The sequence below is a fragment of the Mizuhopecten yessoensis genome, unplaced genomic scaffold, assembly GCF_002113885.1.
Source record: "Mizuhopecten yessoensis strain PY_sf001 unplaced genomic scaffold, ASM211388v2 scaffold10921, whole genome shotgun sequence".
In the NCBI taxonomy this organism is placed as follows: Eukaryota; Metazoa; Mollusca; class Bivalvia; order Pectinida; family Pectinidae; genus Mizuhopecten; species Mizuhopecten yessoensis.
The window spans coordinates 2,876,840-2,896,143 of NW_018408788.1; the positions used below are offsets into that span (position 1 = coordinate 2,876,840).

General features: G+C 35.8%; 1 protein-coding gene across 1 annotated transcript in view; it reads right to left on the bottom strand.

The window, feature by feature from the left end:
* LOC110463732 (PDF receptor-like) overlaps positions 1-18,994 on the bottom strand; it is a 126,424-nt gene extending 107,430 nt beyond the window's left edge. Inside the window, exon 1 of the mRNA XM_021518553.1 lies at positions 18,938-18,994. Within this exon, the coding sequence (XP_021374228.1) occupies positions 18,938-18,940 (3 nt within the window). The 5' untranslated portion in view covers positions 18,941-18,994. The remainder of the gene's footprint in view (positions 1-18,937) is intronic.
* Positions 18,995-19,304: the final 310 nt, after the last annotated feature.

The window sequence follows — 19,304 nt, forward strand, 5'->3', positions numbered from 1 at the left end:
CAGGTATATGATGCACTGTAATTCAATTTTGGCTATATGTATGTATTACAAAGTGATATCGGCGCAATCACCTATGTATGTGGTACGTTCATCTTTTTAGGTAAACGATGCCGGGGCAAATAACAGGTTTATGATGCTTGCCCACAGCTTTTTACATGTTTGTATTAAAATCCTTAAATAACCTTGTACACCCTCACATCGCACCAAAATTACAACGCGCACAACTGGAATTTTACATCGATCGCCTCGATAAGACTAGCACGTACAATAAAATCGGATGATCAGTGTTATGGCTTTAAAAATTCCATAAAACTCGACTGAAATAAGGTACATCGTCTTGTTTGATTTAGTGATATTTGGTTTAACGTCCAATTAGCAGCTAAGGTCATTTAAGGACGTGGCTCCGTGTGTATTTTGTATGCGTGCATATGTTCTGGAGGCAAGGTATGCTGTTGATATTGCCTCATTGTGATAGCGTGGATTGACTTCCGACTTGATAATGCTACATTTTAAGTCACTGAAATACCATGCCGAAGACACTAAAGCACAGCATTCCGCCGGGTCAAATTAAACTGATATTGGGTGAACAAGTTGTTGCAATTACCCGAAAAAGTGAAAAGCGAAAATAAAGTGATGCAATTGGCAACAGCACCTTGTAGGATCCGGGTGGGAATATGGATGTTCTCCTGTTTTAGGCAAAAAGCCACAAAGATTTATATCTGCTGCCTCTAATGCAAATTTACTTCATTTTCTTACTCCCCTACTCTGTCTCGTCGGTGGTGTCTCCATAGAAAACCGTCGACGTAAATCACAACCAATCAAATTCATTTCTGTCCTACAAGCGGAAGACATGGAAGATTCGGTTTACTTAGTTTCTTTGTGCTCTACGTCCTATTTACAGATGGGCTTTTTTATTCAAAATATGATATTGATAAACAAGTTATGATTAACCCATGTATAACATACACATCATATTGATAAAGTACACCCCCTAAAGTTCACAGCAGCTATAAAACACCACTCAGAGCTATACTATACGACAATCAGAGCTATAATAAACCACCCTACACCTACAATATACCATCCTTCAGCTATAATCTTCCACACTCAGTGCTATAATCTACCTCACTCGGAGCTATAATATACCACACTCAGAGCTATAATAAACCACAATCATAACAATAATATACCTCGCTCAGAGCTATAATATACAACACTCAGAGCTGAAATATACCACACTCAGAGCTATAGTATACCACAATCAGAGGTATACTATACACACTCAGAGCTATAATATACCAAACACAGAGCTATATTATACCTCATTCAGAGCTATACTATACCATAAGCAGGTCCCTGCAGGTAGGGCATAATAATTGTACATGCTGCCCCCATTGCATGATCGTAAGAGGTGACTAAATTGGGATCTTATTATTTCTATTCTTTCTTAACAACCTTCTTCTTCCTAATGTCTCCCTTGACAAAAAAATGCATCACTTTTGGCCTTTAGTTGAGCGTTCGCCCTTGTGAGGAAGGCTTTGGGTTCTGTCCCCTGGCCGAGACATACCAGAGTCTGTAAAAATGGTAGTTTCTACTCATGCTTAACGCTCAGCAATTTATGAGTGGGACGACTGGTTCGCCCGTTGTTGGTTTTATGTTACTGGGTGGGGTGTCCTGCTGGGGTGTCTTCGGTAGTATGTTTCAGTGAAGTAGCACACTAAAGTTGGCATCAGTTCTGCGCTATCACAAGGAGAAAACACGAACATATCGCAGCCCCCAAAAACACACACTGATACACTACACGCATGCGTCTTGCACACAAGGGAGGCCGTCATTAAATGACCATAGTTGTTGATAGGACGATAAACAATACCAAACCAAACCAAACTAAAGCTATACTTTATTTTACAGATATGGTAATTGTGATTTTCGTAAATGGAAGAACCGGGGTAAGAAGGATAAAGCCTTATTAAATTTAAGCCTGGAGGGTTTTGTTTTGTTTTGCTTTTGTATTGTTTAACATCGACAATGTGAGTCATTTAGGGCCAACAACACTGTAAAAGGAGACATTTACGAAATTAAACACATCAAACTAAAACTAAATAGCTTAAAATATGTACAAGGTTAAAGAAATACATCAATATGGAACAAATTGGCTGCACAGTCTATCATATTTTATTGTAAAGATTAATAGTGTAAATAGTCATATAATAATTGCACATAAACTGTATCGAATCATTTTTTCATAGACGGTACATCAAAATATCTGTCATGTATTTGTTTAAATCAGCGCATTCAATCATAGAGTGACTGAAAATGGTTAACCGCATGTATGACAATAAGGCTTGTCGTCCTTACGCAAAATGTAGCCGTGCGTGATGTAGGTATGGCCTATGCGCAGCCGCGAGAGGACAATTTTCTTTCTGCGGTCTGCTCTACTTGTTGTACATGAACCAACATTAGGTTGAATTTCAAATAACTTGCTGTTTAATTCTTCAGACCATTTATTTAGCCAATCGTTTCAATAAAATTTATTATAGAAGGTTTAAAATCAGAAAAAAGCAGTTTAATATTCTTTTGTTGTGGGTTAATGGCTGCTTTAGTAGCTTCATCTACCTTCTCATTTCTATTTATTCCGACATGACCTGGTATCCGAATCAAGATCAGGTGGCAAAACAATAAAAAAATCTTAATACGAAGGGCGATGTTTTGTATAAGAATGTTGTTCAAATTCCGATTTTTAATACTTTGTAATAGTGACAAAGAGTCGGAACAAACGATTGCTTTGTTAATTTTATTATTTTCAATTTCATCCAAAGCCAGACCAACGGCAGTAGCTTCAGTTGTAAAAATATATGCATTATTCCTTTAGTGAGTGCAAAATATAGGTAGAAAATACGTTTGAAAAATGTGAAGTTTGCTTTTTCCGTTTGTGGAATCATTTAAGGACATGACGCCTTGTGTGAAATGTATGCGTGCTTGTATTGATGTGTGCTGAAGGCAGGGTATGCATTGATGATATAAATATTTGTCAACCCGCGATAATAAATATTAGCAATATCAGCAATATAAACTTGTAATCACTACTTTTTGATTATTTTAAATATCTAGAAAATTAAGACATTAAGTTGTGATAACATTAAACGAATCGTACCACGATGTGCGCAGTGGTACAACATAGGCAGGGTATGCATTGATGATATAAATATGTGTCAACCCGCGATAATAAATATTAGCAATATCAGCAATATAAACTTGTAATTACTACTTTTTGATTATTTTAAATATCTAGAAAATTAAGACATTAAGTTGTGATAACATGAAACGAATCGTACCACGATGTGCGCAGTGGTACAACATCTATATTATAAAAAAATGTTATTTATCGTTATTATCTTAAGCAAAATATCATGATGATAATGCACTATTTTCCGTCTAGCAGTTTTAATATATCGCCTTATTGTTATGTTTTAGTATATCTTTGTGCTACAGGCAACACTGAACTGACACTAAATTCTGATTTAGTGTTCTTGGTAATTAAGTCTAAATAAGTGCAAAGAGTTATTCAATGTGGTAGCCAAGGGAAAACACATAAAACAAAGTATGCCGTGCGCTTTCTTATTCAGGTTCCTATTTATGTGTACATATATTATATTCTCACAAAAGGAATGGCATACACTTGAATGAAGATATCGGCTTATTCGGTCTTACTTAATAGCAATACCACCTTCTGTAATGCAAGAAATGAACATGAAGATTGGATTCTATACTTCGTTCTGTTGCTAAATGGTAGCAATACACGGTTGATAGGAGGTAAATCAACGCTGTCCCAATTGCTGTAAATGTGGGCGAAATCACATGAAATACACTGCTGCTTGTCCCTTCGTTAGTAAAGGATATAAGACGACGGAGGAAATTTCGTACCTAATGAAGGAAGACTAATCAGATTCATCGCTTTTTACAACGCCCCTAATAAATTGCGCAGACCAGTCGTCATAAATGGGTCAGCGTGGTTAATTTGCGAGTCTCGTTTTATATTGCTATTTACAATGGTTACTAGAAACAAGCTCGTTAACTTCTGCCGCTTCCCGAGCCTGATACGTCCAATAATACGAAGGCAGCATATATAGATTAAAGCCGCTGCAACCAATGCCACATGTAACGCTATATTGTATGCATCCTCTAGATGCAATTTTGCCTGCGGTGGTGTCAACGCTATACATGTATTATGTAGAGAAGTTAATATGTGAAATGAGGGACTTGTATGAATGAATACCCTGCCGAGTGCGTTTGAGTTATATAACATGTACATTATCAAATATGTAATATAATTAGTTGAAAGTGTTTTTTTTTCTACGCTAGTCTTATTTATCCTAACAACACCTTAGTTCATCCATATCTAGGTCATGCGAGCTTATTGTTTGTTTCTTTTACTAGCTTTTTAGAGACGCACTTACCTAGAGTGAAAACACACAAATCGTAGTAAAATATGACTGGCTGGTCTGGTTTGGTTTAATATTGTTTAACGTCCTATCAACAACTATGGTCATTTAAGGACGGCCTCCCCTGTGTGCAAGGGCATGCGTGTAGTGTATGCGTGTGTTTTGGGAGGCTTCGATATGTTCGTGTTTGTCTCTTTGTTATAGCGCGGAACTGATGCCGACTTTATAGTGCTACGTCACTGAAACAAACTACCGAACACACCAAGCAGGACACCCCACCCGGTCACATTCACTCGGCCATCTGTTATTTCACCTAAGATGCGGCATCTGGATATAGCATGGGAATGCATATCAATATCAAGAAGGTGGATGATTTGCAGCAGGCTTTTAATGGATCAAATGTGGAACTTGTTTCCCCTTCAGGAACAGGCACATTCAGAAATTTCAAACATGTTCTCCTCGAATATTGCTCATGTTGTCCAAGATATAAGTTTGATTTTCAATTTTCTTTCCAGTAGCTAGTATAATTGAATTCTTCAGTGTTGCTATTTCTTTTAAATCTATTCTCTTTTCTTTTACTTCCCAGTCGACAACATGTGGATCGGATTAGAATTTGTTTTCAACACAACTAATTAGCATACGACCTATACTGTCATTTGATTCCAGGATCTCTTTAACGGGGCTTTCGATTATGGGGCAAAATTCATCGATACTTTTCAGAACTGTGCCACGGGACCCACAAGTTCATCGACCATACGTTTGATAACATCGGGTTTATTGGGAGATCAGGTTTTGATGAATCATGTCCTACCGTATGTCTTGACGACTGGGCGGTGTATCAGAAAGTTGCGCTTTTTTTAGGACATTATTTTCAAAGTCAGGACCAGAAGTATCGGCAGTGTTTCCTTTCATACCAGTATAAACGGGAGACGAAAACACCTTCGCTTAGTCTTCAGTAATCAAATTGTTTTCAAATCCGCTCTCCTGAGATGTACGTATAAGCGAGGCCACGGCCACGGCGAGTCCGTGCATAGACTTATTCATTGTTTTCCAAAGAAATACAAATAACTCCACAATAAACAAAGGAAAAAACTAAAATTCCCTGTAATCCTATTCACGATAAGTATCCACCAGCTAAGAGCCAAATGTTTTGGGGAAATGTCAGAATCAAGTAATAAAATCAGCAGAATACTATCCGCGACCTGTCCTATATGTCATCTTATGACCACAAACATAAAGCATATACACGTGTACGTGAAAACATGGACAACTTCAACTTTGGCACTTGATGCATTAAGCATATACATGCATGTATTTCACTACGACTAATGTGTCAACGCATCTCAACTTTAAATACACTATATGCTAGTAGTTTGATGCATTAAGTATATACATGTTTTTATTTCACTTCGCATTATGACGTTTGCTTGTTAAGCTGTGTCGTTCAACTATATAATGGATGCCATACAAGAATAGTTCAACGCTTAAGTGTATGCTTAATACATCAAACTATTAATATATAGTGTACTTGAAGTTGAGATACGTTGATACATAAGTGGAAGTAAAATAAATGCATGTATATACTTAGTGCACCGATTTACCCAAGTTCCATTGTAGTCATCACCCGATAGTATAAACTAAATAGAAAGTTAATCTTTATATTTATAGTCTTTGTCTTTAATATTACAAAAAAAACACGTTATTGTAACCGGAATATATTCCGAGGGAGGATTACAAGCATTATGGGATACGGTTACGCTTCGAAGGCCACCGTGACATGGTACGACAAACTAGGACGTAAACGAACAATACCGGCTGCATATCTTTAACATAAACAACACATTGGTTTGTAGGTTCGCTCTTAAACATGTAATCAAACCTCATTAGCGATAATTCTTACTTCGAAGTGGCTCCATATGCGGCTATTTTTAGCACAACTTATAAAGTTGCGTAACCCGATGCACTCTTACAATATTTCACTCGCACTCGTAAACTATTATTATAAAATCATATCGTTGTCACTCCATTACCAGTTACATTGAATACCCAAAGATGTCCCTTGCAATTCCGAAACGCTATAATATGGCTCCAATGGCTTGTAGTTTTGGAACTCTTCTGTATTTTTGTAGACTCCACGGCAACGGTTACTAGGCATAATGTCTACAAAATCTCAAGCACACGAAATAATTGTATAATATTGATTTTTACATCAATCATTTTAAAACCTAGTTCGTGTGCTTTGATCTAAGTATCAGTATTAAGGCATATGACATGTAGGTCATGTAAAGTTATCGAACCCGTCCTGTGATTACCATTCTTACCAGCCTTATCGAGTGCAGTTGAAATATTACGGCGAAATTGCCGTTTATCGAACGTTATTGTCAAAATTGAATTTACTATCGTATTTCTTGGTATTCTTTACACTTTTCATCAAACTTTTCATCAAAATAAATGTATGTAAATGAACACAAACACGTAGAAAAAACACAAATTCCAACCTTCTGTCAGCCTGTTGTAGTAATCATCGGGTGCTAAACAAAGTGACGTCATCGGACAATGTATGTATACATTTCAACAAATCTGATACCCACCCCACCCCCGACTTCTGTTCACTTCCAAAAATAGCAATGGAAACCCCCGGGTTGTTGACGTATGTACACAGCATAGCGAGTGTAATGATAATGACCTTTACTTGAAACTGTAATATAACTATATTATGTACTTGAAATTGCATTACGTTGATGCATTAGAGAAAGTGAAATAGATCCATATACATATACTAAATGCATCAACCTATAACTATATAGAGTAATGGAAGTTGGCCTACGATGATACGTCTTAAAGGTCTCAAGAGTTATGAATTGTTCTGATTTGCATATTCTTCTTAAGCATTTTATTTTGATACAAAACAATAATTTGTCAATATTAACCTCAGGGTTAAAGAGATATACATTAGATACATCCAATTTATAATTGTGCGCACAAGGTTAAATGTAATATTCTTGCAAACAGATTATAACAACAAATCTTAACCTGCTGCAATACCGATGATTATTAATATTGTCAAGATATATATGGCTACTTCCGGTTCAAATACGCGTAAACAAGGACACTAATAACACTTTCAGAGCATTTCCTACATGTATTTTGCACTTCAATGGGGGGCATTAGTTGCATCTAAGACATTCAGTATGATACAGACGAAGATAATTCTTTACGAGAAAGCATATCTTACTTAAAAAGTTTCCTATTGTTTTGTTACTAGTGGTCAAATGTTATCGGTGTCCATGGGCACCATACTTTTGCTTTATTGCATTCCAAATTGACTGGACACATTCTATATTTGTTACTATATTATCAACAGCAACTTGTGACTCAAAGTGAAAGCACAATATGTTATATTGTTATTTTACTTCTCGAAGGATCAACATTAAACTATTTAAAAATAGAAAGATAAACTCTTCTTGTAATTATCACTGAATGCCATGCATCTATTACATTTTTCTTCCTGAGTAATTCGATTAAAAATTATGTTAATCATAATATTGAATTGAAACAACAGTAAAATCGGAATCATTAGAAAACAAGTTACCGTTTAAAACCTAAAATCAGTAAATGATATACCCTGTCTCCTTCATACACACATACAAGCACGCATGCGCTACACACATGTAGGCACGTCCTTAAATGGCCTTAGCTGTTCATTGGACATTTAACAATCAACCCGATATTTTTTTAATAATTACATTTCAAATCTCTTCTCGAAACAATAAATATCTTTACAATGCTGACCTACCTAACAACTTTTACTTCAAGCTGCCGTTTGTCTTTGTTGAAGGGGCTTAAAGAATTCAATTATAATCATTATATTTAGATAAAAACAACATTCAAAGTTTAAGCAGTATCGTCGGGAAAATGGTATTCCTTAATAAAATTCGGGAAAATGGTATTCCTTAATAAAATTTAGAAATATCGCCTTCAGAATCAATGGATGTACCCGCAGGGACTTGTATAAGGGCTTAATGATCCATCTGCATCGAAAGTCTTTCATTTTTTGAAATCCACGATTACCTCCGTTGTTTTTATAATTAACCTTTCGAGAATATTTTTTGAAATGTTTGTATTATTTGTTTTCACCACACAATGACAGGATTATGGTTATCAAGCGAAGCATGCCCAGGGGTGCTATCAATTTGATATATGCGTTGTGATTTACTGCAGTTTGCATCATCAATGAACTGTTCCTGCTGTTTTATGACATGCGTGGTTATTCCATAGTGATGTGGAATTGTCAGGATGTTTCATTGATAGTTCCCTTACTAAAGAATTTTTGCTGCAACTTTTTGTTATGTTCAAGAAAAAAGGGTTTAAACGAATTGATATTGCAACAATTTGTTTCTATATTTACATTCAAATCATTCCACGCAACTTTTTGTCAAAGGTTTTCGAATATTTACAGGAGAATGGCCTAAATAGTAAAATACCATAATGCTTATGTATGCAGTTATTTCTAATGTTTAACCATTCCGTTTCATTTTGGTATATCAAATGTTGTTAGTGTCCCTTGTTGTTGTCAGAATAAATATGACTCTCCGTTTCAGGACTGATAAGCAATAAACAAACTAATCTACTTTAATATGCATTTATTTTCCGACTAGCATTGATCAGATCGGTGATACATGAGTTTCAATTGTCATTTTTAATATCATATATATATTTCAGTTTAAGAATAATGTTACAGGATAGAACACTGCTTTGTGACTACGGTATAATTATTTCATTGAGATATAATTCTGAAGTCAGTGTTAGATCCGCGATATTGAAAGGAGGCAAATGCACAAACATACCGCCTTTTGCACACATGAATATACTACACACACGATTAAACACATTTAATTGACCTGTGCTGGTTGTGGTACAAAATGGTTACTCTGTACGCAATTAAAAAGTAAGTTCATTATGTAAAACTACGGGAATGGTCAAAATCGTCGAGAAATTCTAACGACCAAATGGAAGTAAATGTCAATGCTCAATTAGGGTTTCCGTGAATTTGATTCACAGTAATATCGTGTCAACTCTCTGGTCGATCATAATTAGCAGCTTGCAATAAAAAAATAAAACTGAATATATGTCTGAATATCGGACACATATTCAAACCACTCTCAACAATCTTGATTTTTCTTATTGTAACAGTCAACAAAACATCTTATCACATGAACTTATGATAACAAAATACTGTTTCAAAAAAGAAAAGGGCTTGCTTGACAACCAAGGAAACATTTTTCACACATTTTACCTTTATTTTAATGACGACGTTAGCAAATCTTTTACGAACATCCACTAATGGTAAGAACACTGGACTATCTGGTTTGTATTGGCTCCGAACTCCAACAAACCATTTCAAACATACAAACAACGAGACTTATTGCCCTAGCTGCTGGTTACTTAACCAAGCCATTATAGTCACTACGATTCTGTGTACTTATAAATCAGGGAAAAGAGCCCCATTAGCATCGAGACTGTGTATACCTTTGTGGGATGCATGGCATATGAATGTGTTATGCTTTTACGTAATAATAAAAATATACAGCGCCCTATCTCGCTAATACCAGTCACTCTAAAGCCCTTTACAGTAAATAGATTTACGATTTATACAAATAGCATATACAATAATCAATATTATTTCGAGGATTTCGCAAAAGCTGCCTTATCATGCCCTAGGTACTAGTCATATGCCACTTGGCCAATATCTCCCTATGTGTGTTTGCCTGCATGTATGCTGGAGATGGAATGCAGTCTTCAAGAGATCGATGCATATATCTCGATTTCCTTAATATATATTAGGTGATGGCATACACAAATCAACACACGATTTCGAGAGATGCAATTTGATGAAAATGGTCTACATTTTCGAAGGGCTTTATTTGTTATAGCGTCATATTAGCAGCTTATGTCAATTACAAACATTCCTCGCTTTTCAAACAATACATTTCATTTTCAAAATATTGATATCAATGAATGCGATATAAAAAGGCAAAAAGAGAAATACCGATTATTATTTCGTACAGTTCTTGCAAATGAAATTTCAAACCATGTTGTGACGATGCATCGAAAATAAAAAAATATAAAATTATATACAAGTTCTTGTTCGTTCGTAAAATAATCTGTAATAAGAATCCACATCGTGGATCTGGTTGAAGGGAAATAACTCGAACAGTTCAATTACAATGCTCTGTGATTGACGATGTATACCAGTATTGATTTTCTATTGGCTAACTTGTAAGCTGAATGTAGATATTTCCTACATACCAGTGAGTTGCCAATTGCAGCCAATTTCAGACTTTCTTTTGATAATAATTTATTATCTTTAATAAATGACAACACTAAATTCTGCGTCCATATTTGGCAACAAAAAGCATTCTGCGTTCGTAGCCTGTGAATTTTTAATCCTGGGTCAGCTACATGTACATGAATGAACACTGAATAATGTGGTCTCTCAAATAGGTATATTAAACCATGAAACCATTACTCTGAAAGGACGTCCTGCATAATAATTCAACTGATCTTTAATATTTGGTGCCTTCCTTATGTTTGTTTTTTTAAATCAACAAAGCAGAGGTCTGCCGAAATGTGGATATATCTGCCCGTCATCCTTTCTGTAAATAACATCCGTAGACATATTTTCTAATACGATACACATGTTAAACTAAATTAGGTGTATTATTTGAGCGATGCATAACAATTCACTGCAGAAGCCCATGCTAGCTATCTCGCCCTTGAACAAAATTAATCAATTGATGTTTCAAAGCACACATACATAACATAATTTCTTTTAATGACCTCAGCTGTTGATAGGACGTTAATCAACATGAAACAAAATCAATCTTTATCTGTTCTACGGTCTTTACAACAAAATTTGAAGAAAATTTCAAAACGTAAAATATTAGTATCATAACATAGTTTTGTCTCTAGATGTGGGAATACCAGGAAAGGAAATGACAGATGTGCCACCATAGTAGCTTCATTGCTACAGGTACCATCTGTTGATTTTAAACTTTATATTAAATATGTTTAGCCGTGTGTTACAAATTTAGTGAGGTCAAAGTAGCAGAATAATTGGAATCAATGCGTAGAAAATAAATTACACTGCAAAAACTTAAATCAGTAAATATTGTCTCTGCTATAGAGGAAATCGCCGAGACAAGGTTTTCCTTGACCCTCTCCAGTATGGTCATTCATTTATTACCCAATTTGTTTTTATTGAAAAGTGAAGACCGGACTTAATACAGCCCATGTCACCATTAACAATAAACCACTTGTTAATTGATTGCAATGACCTTCAGCAAACAATACATCTTTTTAAATAATAATACAACATATCTCAAATCTCCTTCGAAACAATGAATATCTCTAAAAATCTAACATATCTAAAATTGTTGGTTTGTTCAAAAAGGTATAACAAACCATAGCTACTTTTATGAAGTCAGTTTCTTTAACATGTTGTTTCTTCTGTGTTTGACCTCATAACCACTTTTGTGTTGATGGACTGTTCTAATGTCTTTTTTATATTATCAGTCGATAACTATTGTACGACATTGATATCCTGTGATTGTTGCTTCTCTTAACACTTTTCAACCACATTTTGTAGTTTTGCTACGTACAACAACAAAGACGTAAACAATATTAACGACATATTTCAATCCAACATCTGCAGTAAGTAATGCAAAAATGAATCAACCAGCAGTTGAATAATATAATACACTGCACAAATATTGCAACAAAAACATAACCAATATACTGAATCATAACCACACAGAACATGCTGAAAAAATTGCAACTCAATAACCATAAGCTAATTATACAAAACACGATTACTCAATGATAACTTTTGTCTTTGTAGCTGGGTTGATTATCTTATAACATTTAAAGTCATATCCATGTATGTAGTTCAAAAAGACATTTAAAATGTTGCTCCTTTCTGTTATTGTTAAAACAAATTCTACTTCACGGATAGGTTTCCAACAACTAGGCGCCGTCTTGACAGGGATTTCCTTTATAAACGATTTAATAATATATAACTATTGGGTATAAATTGATTACGAATGATTTTTTTTTTAAAGTTAAAGCACGTTTTGCACTTACCTAAAATTTTCGTTGTGACAACTTTTCGAAAGTGACATTTTCGCTCGTCATTAAAATATCAACACTTTCAGTTTTATCCTGTTTATCGCGTTGATTGTTCTCCTTTGTTCATTTTTGATATAAGTTATTTTATGACTCAAGCTTCTTCTTGATGTTCTGTATACGATAAAGTAGTATGTTTACTTTAGTTCAAAGATTCGATGACGTTTAAGGTAGCAAGCCTTAGGAAGATGAATACCATTAACGGATATCTAGATCATCAGGATTGTATTTTGCGAAAGATTTTAACTCAATTTAAATGTTCTCGCAGACAGTGTTTTACAGTAAAACAATACAACAGGCGCCCTTACGGTGTGAATAAAGATTTGATTGGTATCAATTTCTAGAATAATGATGCAGAAGTTCTAAAAATGCATTATCAAAACAAAATGTCGATTGCAGCAACTAACCTTTTTACGTATACTTATCATTAAACACATATTCTTTTTTTTAATATTGCATATTGTTTTGTCTTTATAAACGTCATAAAAGCTACAGTTATGTATAATTCATCATAATTAAGAGTCTGTTTATGGCTTTTTTCATATATGATATATGTTTCTTTCCGATTCAAGTCTCGTTCATCTGACTTTAGTAATACAAGCGGGTTCATTGATATATATACTTTGAATCAAAATTTAAAATCGCATAAGCCATCAAACACTGAGTATGTCGACAAAAACTTCGCTTGACTTAAACCCATTGGTTGTTTTAACGTCCTATCAAAAGTAAATCTCATTTAAGGACGTGGCTCCAAGTGTTTTGTATGCGTGCTTGTTTGTATATGTTCAGGAGGTAGAGTATGTTTGTGGAATTTCCTTCTCGTGACAACACGTATCTGATGTCGACTTTATAGTGCTAAGGCACTCAGCTCAACAGTCCGCCCGGTAAAGTGACGTCATTATCTCTAGTAATTATTCAACAAGGGGGTTTAGTCTCCTTGTGGGGGTCCATGGAGGTGACCGTAACGTTTTTGAAATTTTTGAAATACTTACTATACTTCTGTAATCAACATCATTGATTTTTTCGGAGTGATAATTATCATTTTCTTGATGTCATTAACTATATTTCTTGTTACCAGGATTGAAAACAAATGCATGATCGAAATTATTGGTTATTATTATAATCAATCTTTTGTCAAAAACAAAAGGCAAAAACATACATATGCATACACATCTAATACATCTTTGACACCGTCATAGCTGGGAGCCATTATGTTTAAACCAGTTATCGATCAAAACTGAATTCTTCATAATGCACTTCAGCAGATACTTCAGTTGAAAATAATTTATTTTCAGATATTACACTGTACACATGTTTAACATTTCACTTAATGCAGGACTTTTTCACTTAACACATGGCCGATAAGTGCAAAAAAAGCAAATCTCGTAAACTGGTGGCGTTGGTATTATGTTGACAAAACGAAGTACGACAGCGAGAGAAGACAACGAGGGATTACTCTCGCTCATTTGAGGTCATAGTGTGGTTCCCACGACGTCCTATTTGTGCGTTGAAGGATTACTAGATTTGTTGAGCCCTTACAGGCCAGCATACATATATAACTAAATACCAAAAACAGGGAATCATTTATTCTCACTGTCATGAAAGCTTTAAAAATACCGTATTTTGTTCAACACTCTTTTACAGTGTTGGTATCCCACAGGCATGTCGCAATATATGGCACTGATATCTCCTGTGTCTTCAGATTGAATTCGTTTGTCTTCCTCAAATTCTGTGTCATTTGTTCTATTCTACTGTGTCCAATCCAATAATCGCTCCTTATAGCACGGCACCAATCTCCACACATGCCAAAAGGTCCTGAATGTTTGGATGAAAACAGGTATAATTCAATAACAAACCTAAACATGGCAGCCCTGGGCTCTGAGTGAAGAAGCTCGTGGACATCGCTGACGTATGGAGACGCAGACAAGTACTTGTTGAAGGTGTCATCAAGCCCAGAACAATTGGGTCTGGTTCACTTTGCTGTCGAATCAATCTCGTTAAGTCTATTTGACAACGCTGTCTGCAAATGTGCTAAAATATTCATTTACGGAGAGGGACATTGTGTTAGTGCGCTGGTCCTTAGATATCATAACGTATTTGTAAAATTGACGATTGACTTCCATTTATTTGCAATCTTTGAATGTTTAAAACTGTGAATATAGAATGAATTACATAGCAAAGGTACAAGGCATTTATGTTTGTTCACAGCGTTTTGCGTCCAAGTAACAGTCATGTCCATATGTAAGCGGTGTGTACGGACGATGTGGCCACTTTAAAAAGCAACGTCACTGAAATGTCATATCCTGATCCTAAATTGAGTAAGATTGTATAAAAACACGAGGTACCGAATGTCTTTTACAATTTTAAATTCGCTAAAGAAACTTATATAAACATGATTATCAACCAGCTCGAGTTTGGGAACTTCTTCTCTCACAACAGTTAGATATCATATCTAGAAAACCATGTTTTTCTTGGAAAGCCAATTTCTTGGAAACAATAGCAATGAACTAGGAGGCCTCAGTGGAAGATTACGTGCCAAAGCATTGCTATTAGATGTCATCATAAGAAGATTGATATATAAAATCACGTCTTAAGTGTTACCATCTAGTGGATAACCAAAATGGTCACCAGTTCCTAGCAGATTTATCAAATGAGATGGGAGTGAAGAAACCTATACCGGTTGGGAGAGATAAAATAGTTAGATAGAAGAGAAACAAAAACGGATCCGCAAGGGTGCAATTTATACGTGCTGCATATTTACATTTGTTACTTCCGTGTCCCCGTAATCCGCAGGGAGTTCCTACGCTAGTCGCCTCTTATGAATAAGGCAGAAAGTTTTTTGTTTGTTTGTTTGTTTGTTTGATTTTGTTTAACGTCCTATTAACAGCTAAGGTCATTTAAGGACGGCCTCCCCTGTGTGCAAGATGCATGCGTGTAGTGTATGTGTGTGTATTTTGGGAGGCTGCGATATGTTCGTGTTTGTCTCCTTGTGATAGCGCGGAACTGATGCCGACTTTATAGTGCTACCTCACTGAAACATACTGCCGAAGACACCCAGCAGGACGCCCCACCCGGTCACATTATACTGACAACGGGCGAACCAGTCGTCCCACTCCTAATTTGCTGAGCGTTAAGCAGGAGTAGAAACTACCATTTTTAAAGACTTTGGTATGTCTCGGCCAGGGGACAGAACCCAAAGCCTTCCTCACAGGGGCGAACGCTCAACAAATGGCCAAAAGTGAGGCATTGTCAAGGGAGACATTAGGAAGTAGAAAGTCATTTAGAAAGGAGAGAAGAGATAAGGTCCCAAATTTAGTCGCCTCTTACGATCATGCAATTGGGGGCAGCAGGTACAATTCTTACGCCCTACCTGCAGGGTCAAGGCAGAAAGTAACATCGGGTACCTGTTGAAGAGCAATTAAAAAATATATGCAAAAAAAGGAAAAACAAAGACTAAGCCAATAACTCCATATCAATATCATATACATGTACCACAACGGAAACCTGGGGATGCTTAAAAAGGGTATATCATATCAAATGCTACTGAATTTTTTCCCTAGTTGAAGAATCTTGAAGACAACCAACTATATAAGACTGTGTGCATTATGTATATGGCTTTGATAATCGCAAACACCAAAGTCACATTGACAGAAATAGGTCATGATGACTGTACAAACCAACAATGGCATACAACCTCAATGTAAGACAAGCATCGGGTCAAAAAAGGAAAACTAAAATTTCCATTGATACGAGTTGATTAATTCATTAATCTTTATTTTATCATGATGGTCCAAGAAAAGCGGTTGATTAGAAAAAAATGTATGCAGTTGTACTAGTTCTTTATACTTATATTAGAGCAACAGTTGCATGAAAGGTCACATGGATACCGATACCAACGTTGGCGGGGGGAAAGCATGGTCAAACACCGTGTAATGAATGTCACGTTGCCGGACGATCATACATCAGGTAGGATTAAGGAAACAAGAACAGACGAATGAGATCATGTAAACCTTTAAAAACAACCCAAAACCATTATTATCTATTGCACACATGTTTTATTGTTTTTTCAGATATTTTCTCAGAAAATAACGGCCGTACTATTTTCTAACTTTGCATTAGCATTTTTGCACACGTATATGATAGTAACAGGTTTCATTTCTCGATTGACCGCAGTGCCCTATTATTGACACATTTATGGGTGTACCCCATTGTGATTTTTAATTCTATCCATGCATCATCTGCAACTACATCGACAGTTTTGGGGGAAAATGTCTTTACTTTTGGACGGAATTTCAGTTTATGGCTTCCGATGTTTTTATTCAACAATATTCTTTTTATTTTTGAAATGATTCTTATTAAGGGGTTTCAGGTATCGCTCTCCTTTAGTTTCAATATTGGTTTAGACCAATTTGTATTTGCATTTTTATCTTTTCAGCCTCTAGCATCACCGACGAGTCTTAAACAGACGAAACAGCTCTTATTATTCGGCATACTGTATCACCTGTACGTGCGTTACGTAGAAATAGCTGATGGATTCTTGAGGGTCAGTTACCTCATTTGAGTAGTGGGGTGGATGTGGGGGGGGGGGGGGGGGGGTTTCCACAAACAAATCGCAATCCAAAGTATTGAAATTCTGATGTACGTTTAATTTGTGTATAAGACAGTATCAAGACTCTGAGGGCCAATGTTTCCTATCAATGAGCTTCTTATTATGGCCCGTTGATAATATTCCAGTCAGCAGGCACGCTCTGTTGACCTATAGCAATGCTAGTCGTGATTGTCAAAATCTTAATCCTCCCTGCAGAGATCTAACCTCCGGGCACTGATTGAGTTACTTAAGCTGTCAAAAGTTAATCATACACACATATAATGTCATGACGGGATGATACCTGTTTCTATGGGACTATCAAACCACGCGGTGTTAGTTTGACGTCGTGGAGTGTGTAATCTGAATAGCAATGACTGTTGAAAATACGTCGATATGGTGAAATCTCTAAGACCTCTCGATATTGAAAGCAATAGACCACGTCACTGACAGTACTATACATTCGACGCAAGTTTCTGTTTCACGCCGTCTCATTCAACATAGGAATTAGGAGAGATTTTGTTTCAGGGCGCAGCTAAATACAAAATCATATGATGTGTCCTTAATGTCAGATTACCGCTATAGTGTTATGCCAAACAAGTATTTCCTTCATTTACAGTAGTGGACTATAGAAATTGATCGAAAACAAAAACACTTTTGTTTCCCACTTTCTGTATGAGAATCATAGGCATGAACCAATCATAGTAATCTGGAAAATGCAAATCGGGGCTACCGCTATCTACATACCGATCAGAGGAAGTGACAAAAATGTATTGCTTATTTATTTTCTTTACTTTAAATTTGCAAACAGAACTGTATTTACTGAGAACATTAGGCCTATCACGAAATCTATTTTTCCAGTCTGTTTTGAGCGTTAAAGAAAAATATCTTCTGCGTCTGTTTATGTTTTCCTTTCTCCGGTGACATCTTTATGTTTGTCAATAATTCTTCTCGGGCATATGGTACGGAGAGAAAACCTTTATTATGTACAAGTATAAAGCACTTGGGAAATACAATGAGTTTCCTTAACACATGACTTCTAAGAAGCTCAATTAATTCAAGTAGTAATTATACAGGTAGTACAAAAAGAAGTGGTCCTCTGTCTTTGTTATTGGTAGAAATATGGAATAGAGAGTAGGGTAAAGTCTGACCTGCCCCATTCGCATGCAAATAAAGAAACGACTTGCGGTCATTTTTCTATCACGGTTTGTCACAACTTCATAATGATATGCTATGAGCCCCTGGTCAAAATAGCACCTTATGTAGCCGCGATAAAAAAGCAGCATCATCAATACCAATGTTTGACACATGGACAAGTTGTCTATGAGATAAGCATTCAATTACAGCAAACACGTTTCCTGGTGCCATTAATATTGCTTAATGAAGTTCAGGATAAGATACCAAATTACCTTGAATGCAACATGAAAGCAACAATATCCTTAGCCAAGTGGTGATGCAAAAACTAAAACAAAACCCTCTAGGCTTTTCAACACAACTGTATAATTATGGAAATCCCTGTTTTATACATTTGTTGTCACAGATTAGCATGAGGAGCGTTAACAAATTTCGTTTTCTTTTATGGCTTCTAAATAATCAGTTTGTTCTGAACGCTGTATTTACGAATTATGGAAAGGTGAACGTAGAACAAAGAGATGTGAAGCATGTAGACTGTAATTTATATCAAACGAATATGTTCTATTAAAAATATAATAGATGTGCTACTTACCATAGTGGACAATGGGTCAAGGACGTCGTAGTCTCCAAAGGTCGAGTTGTAGCCAGAAGTGAATGTCTCCATATTTGTAATAAGCGTGTTGTCGGTGAAAAAGTCACGGGTGAACACGAAACAGCTGTAACCTCTCAAAAATGTCACATATGTAATATCGATAAAAATGCCGTTTTTTCAAATAAGTTAGAAAAATTATATTATCCAAGAGCGATAGCGGCCGTTTTTCTGTCCATGCAGTTGTTTAAAATTAATTTGCAGGCGCTTAAAAAGAATTTTGAACATTGTCACCCATTACTTAATACATTGTCCAATATTTCAACAATCACATCATATTTCGAATCAATATATGCATCCTTCAAAGCTG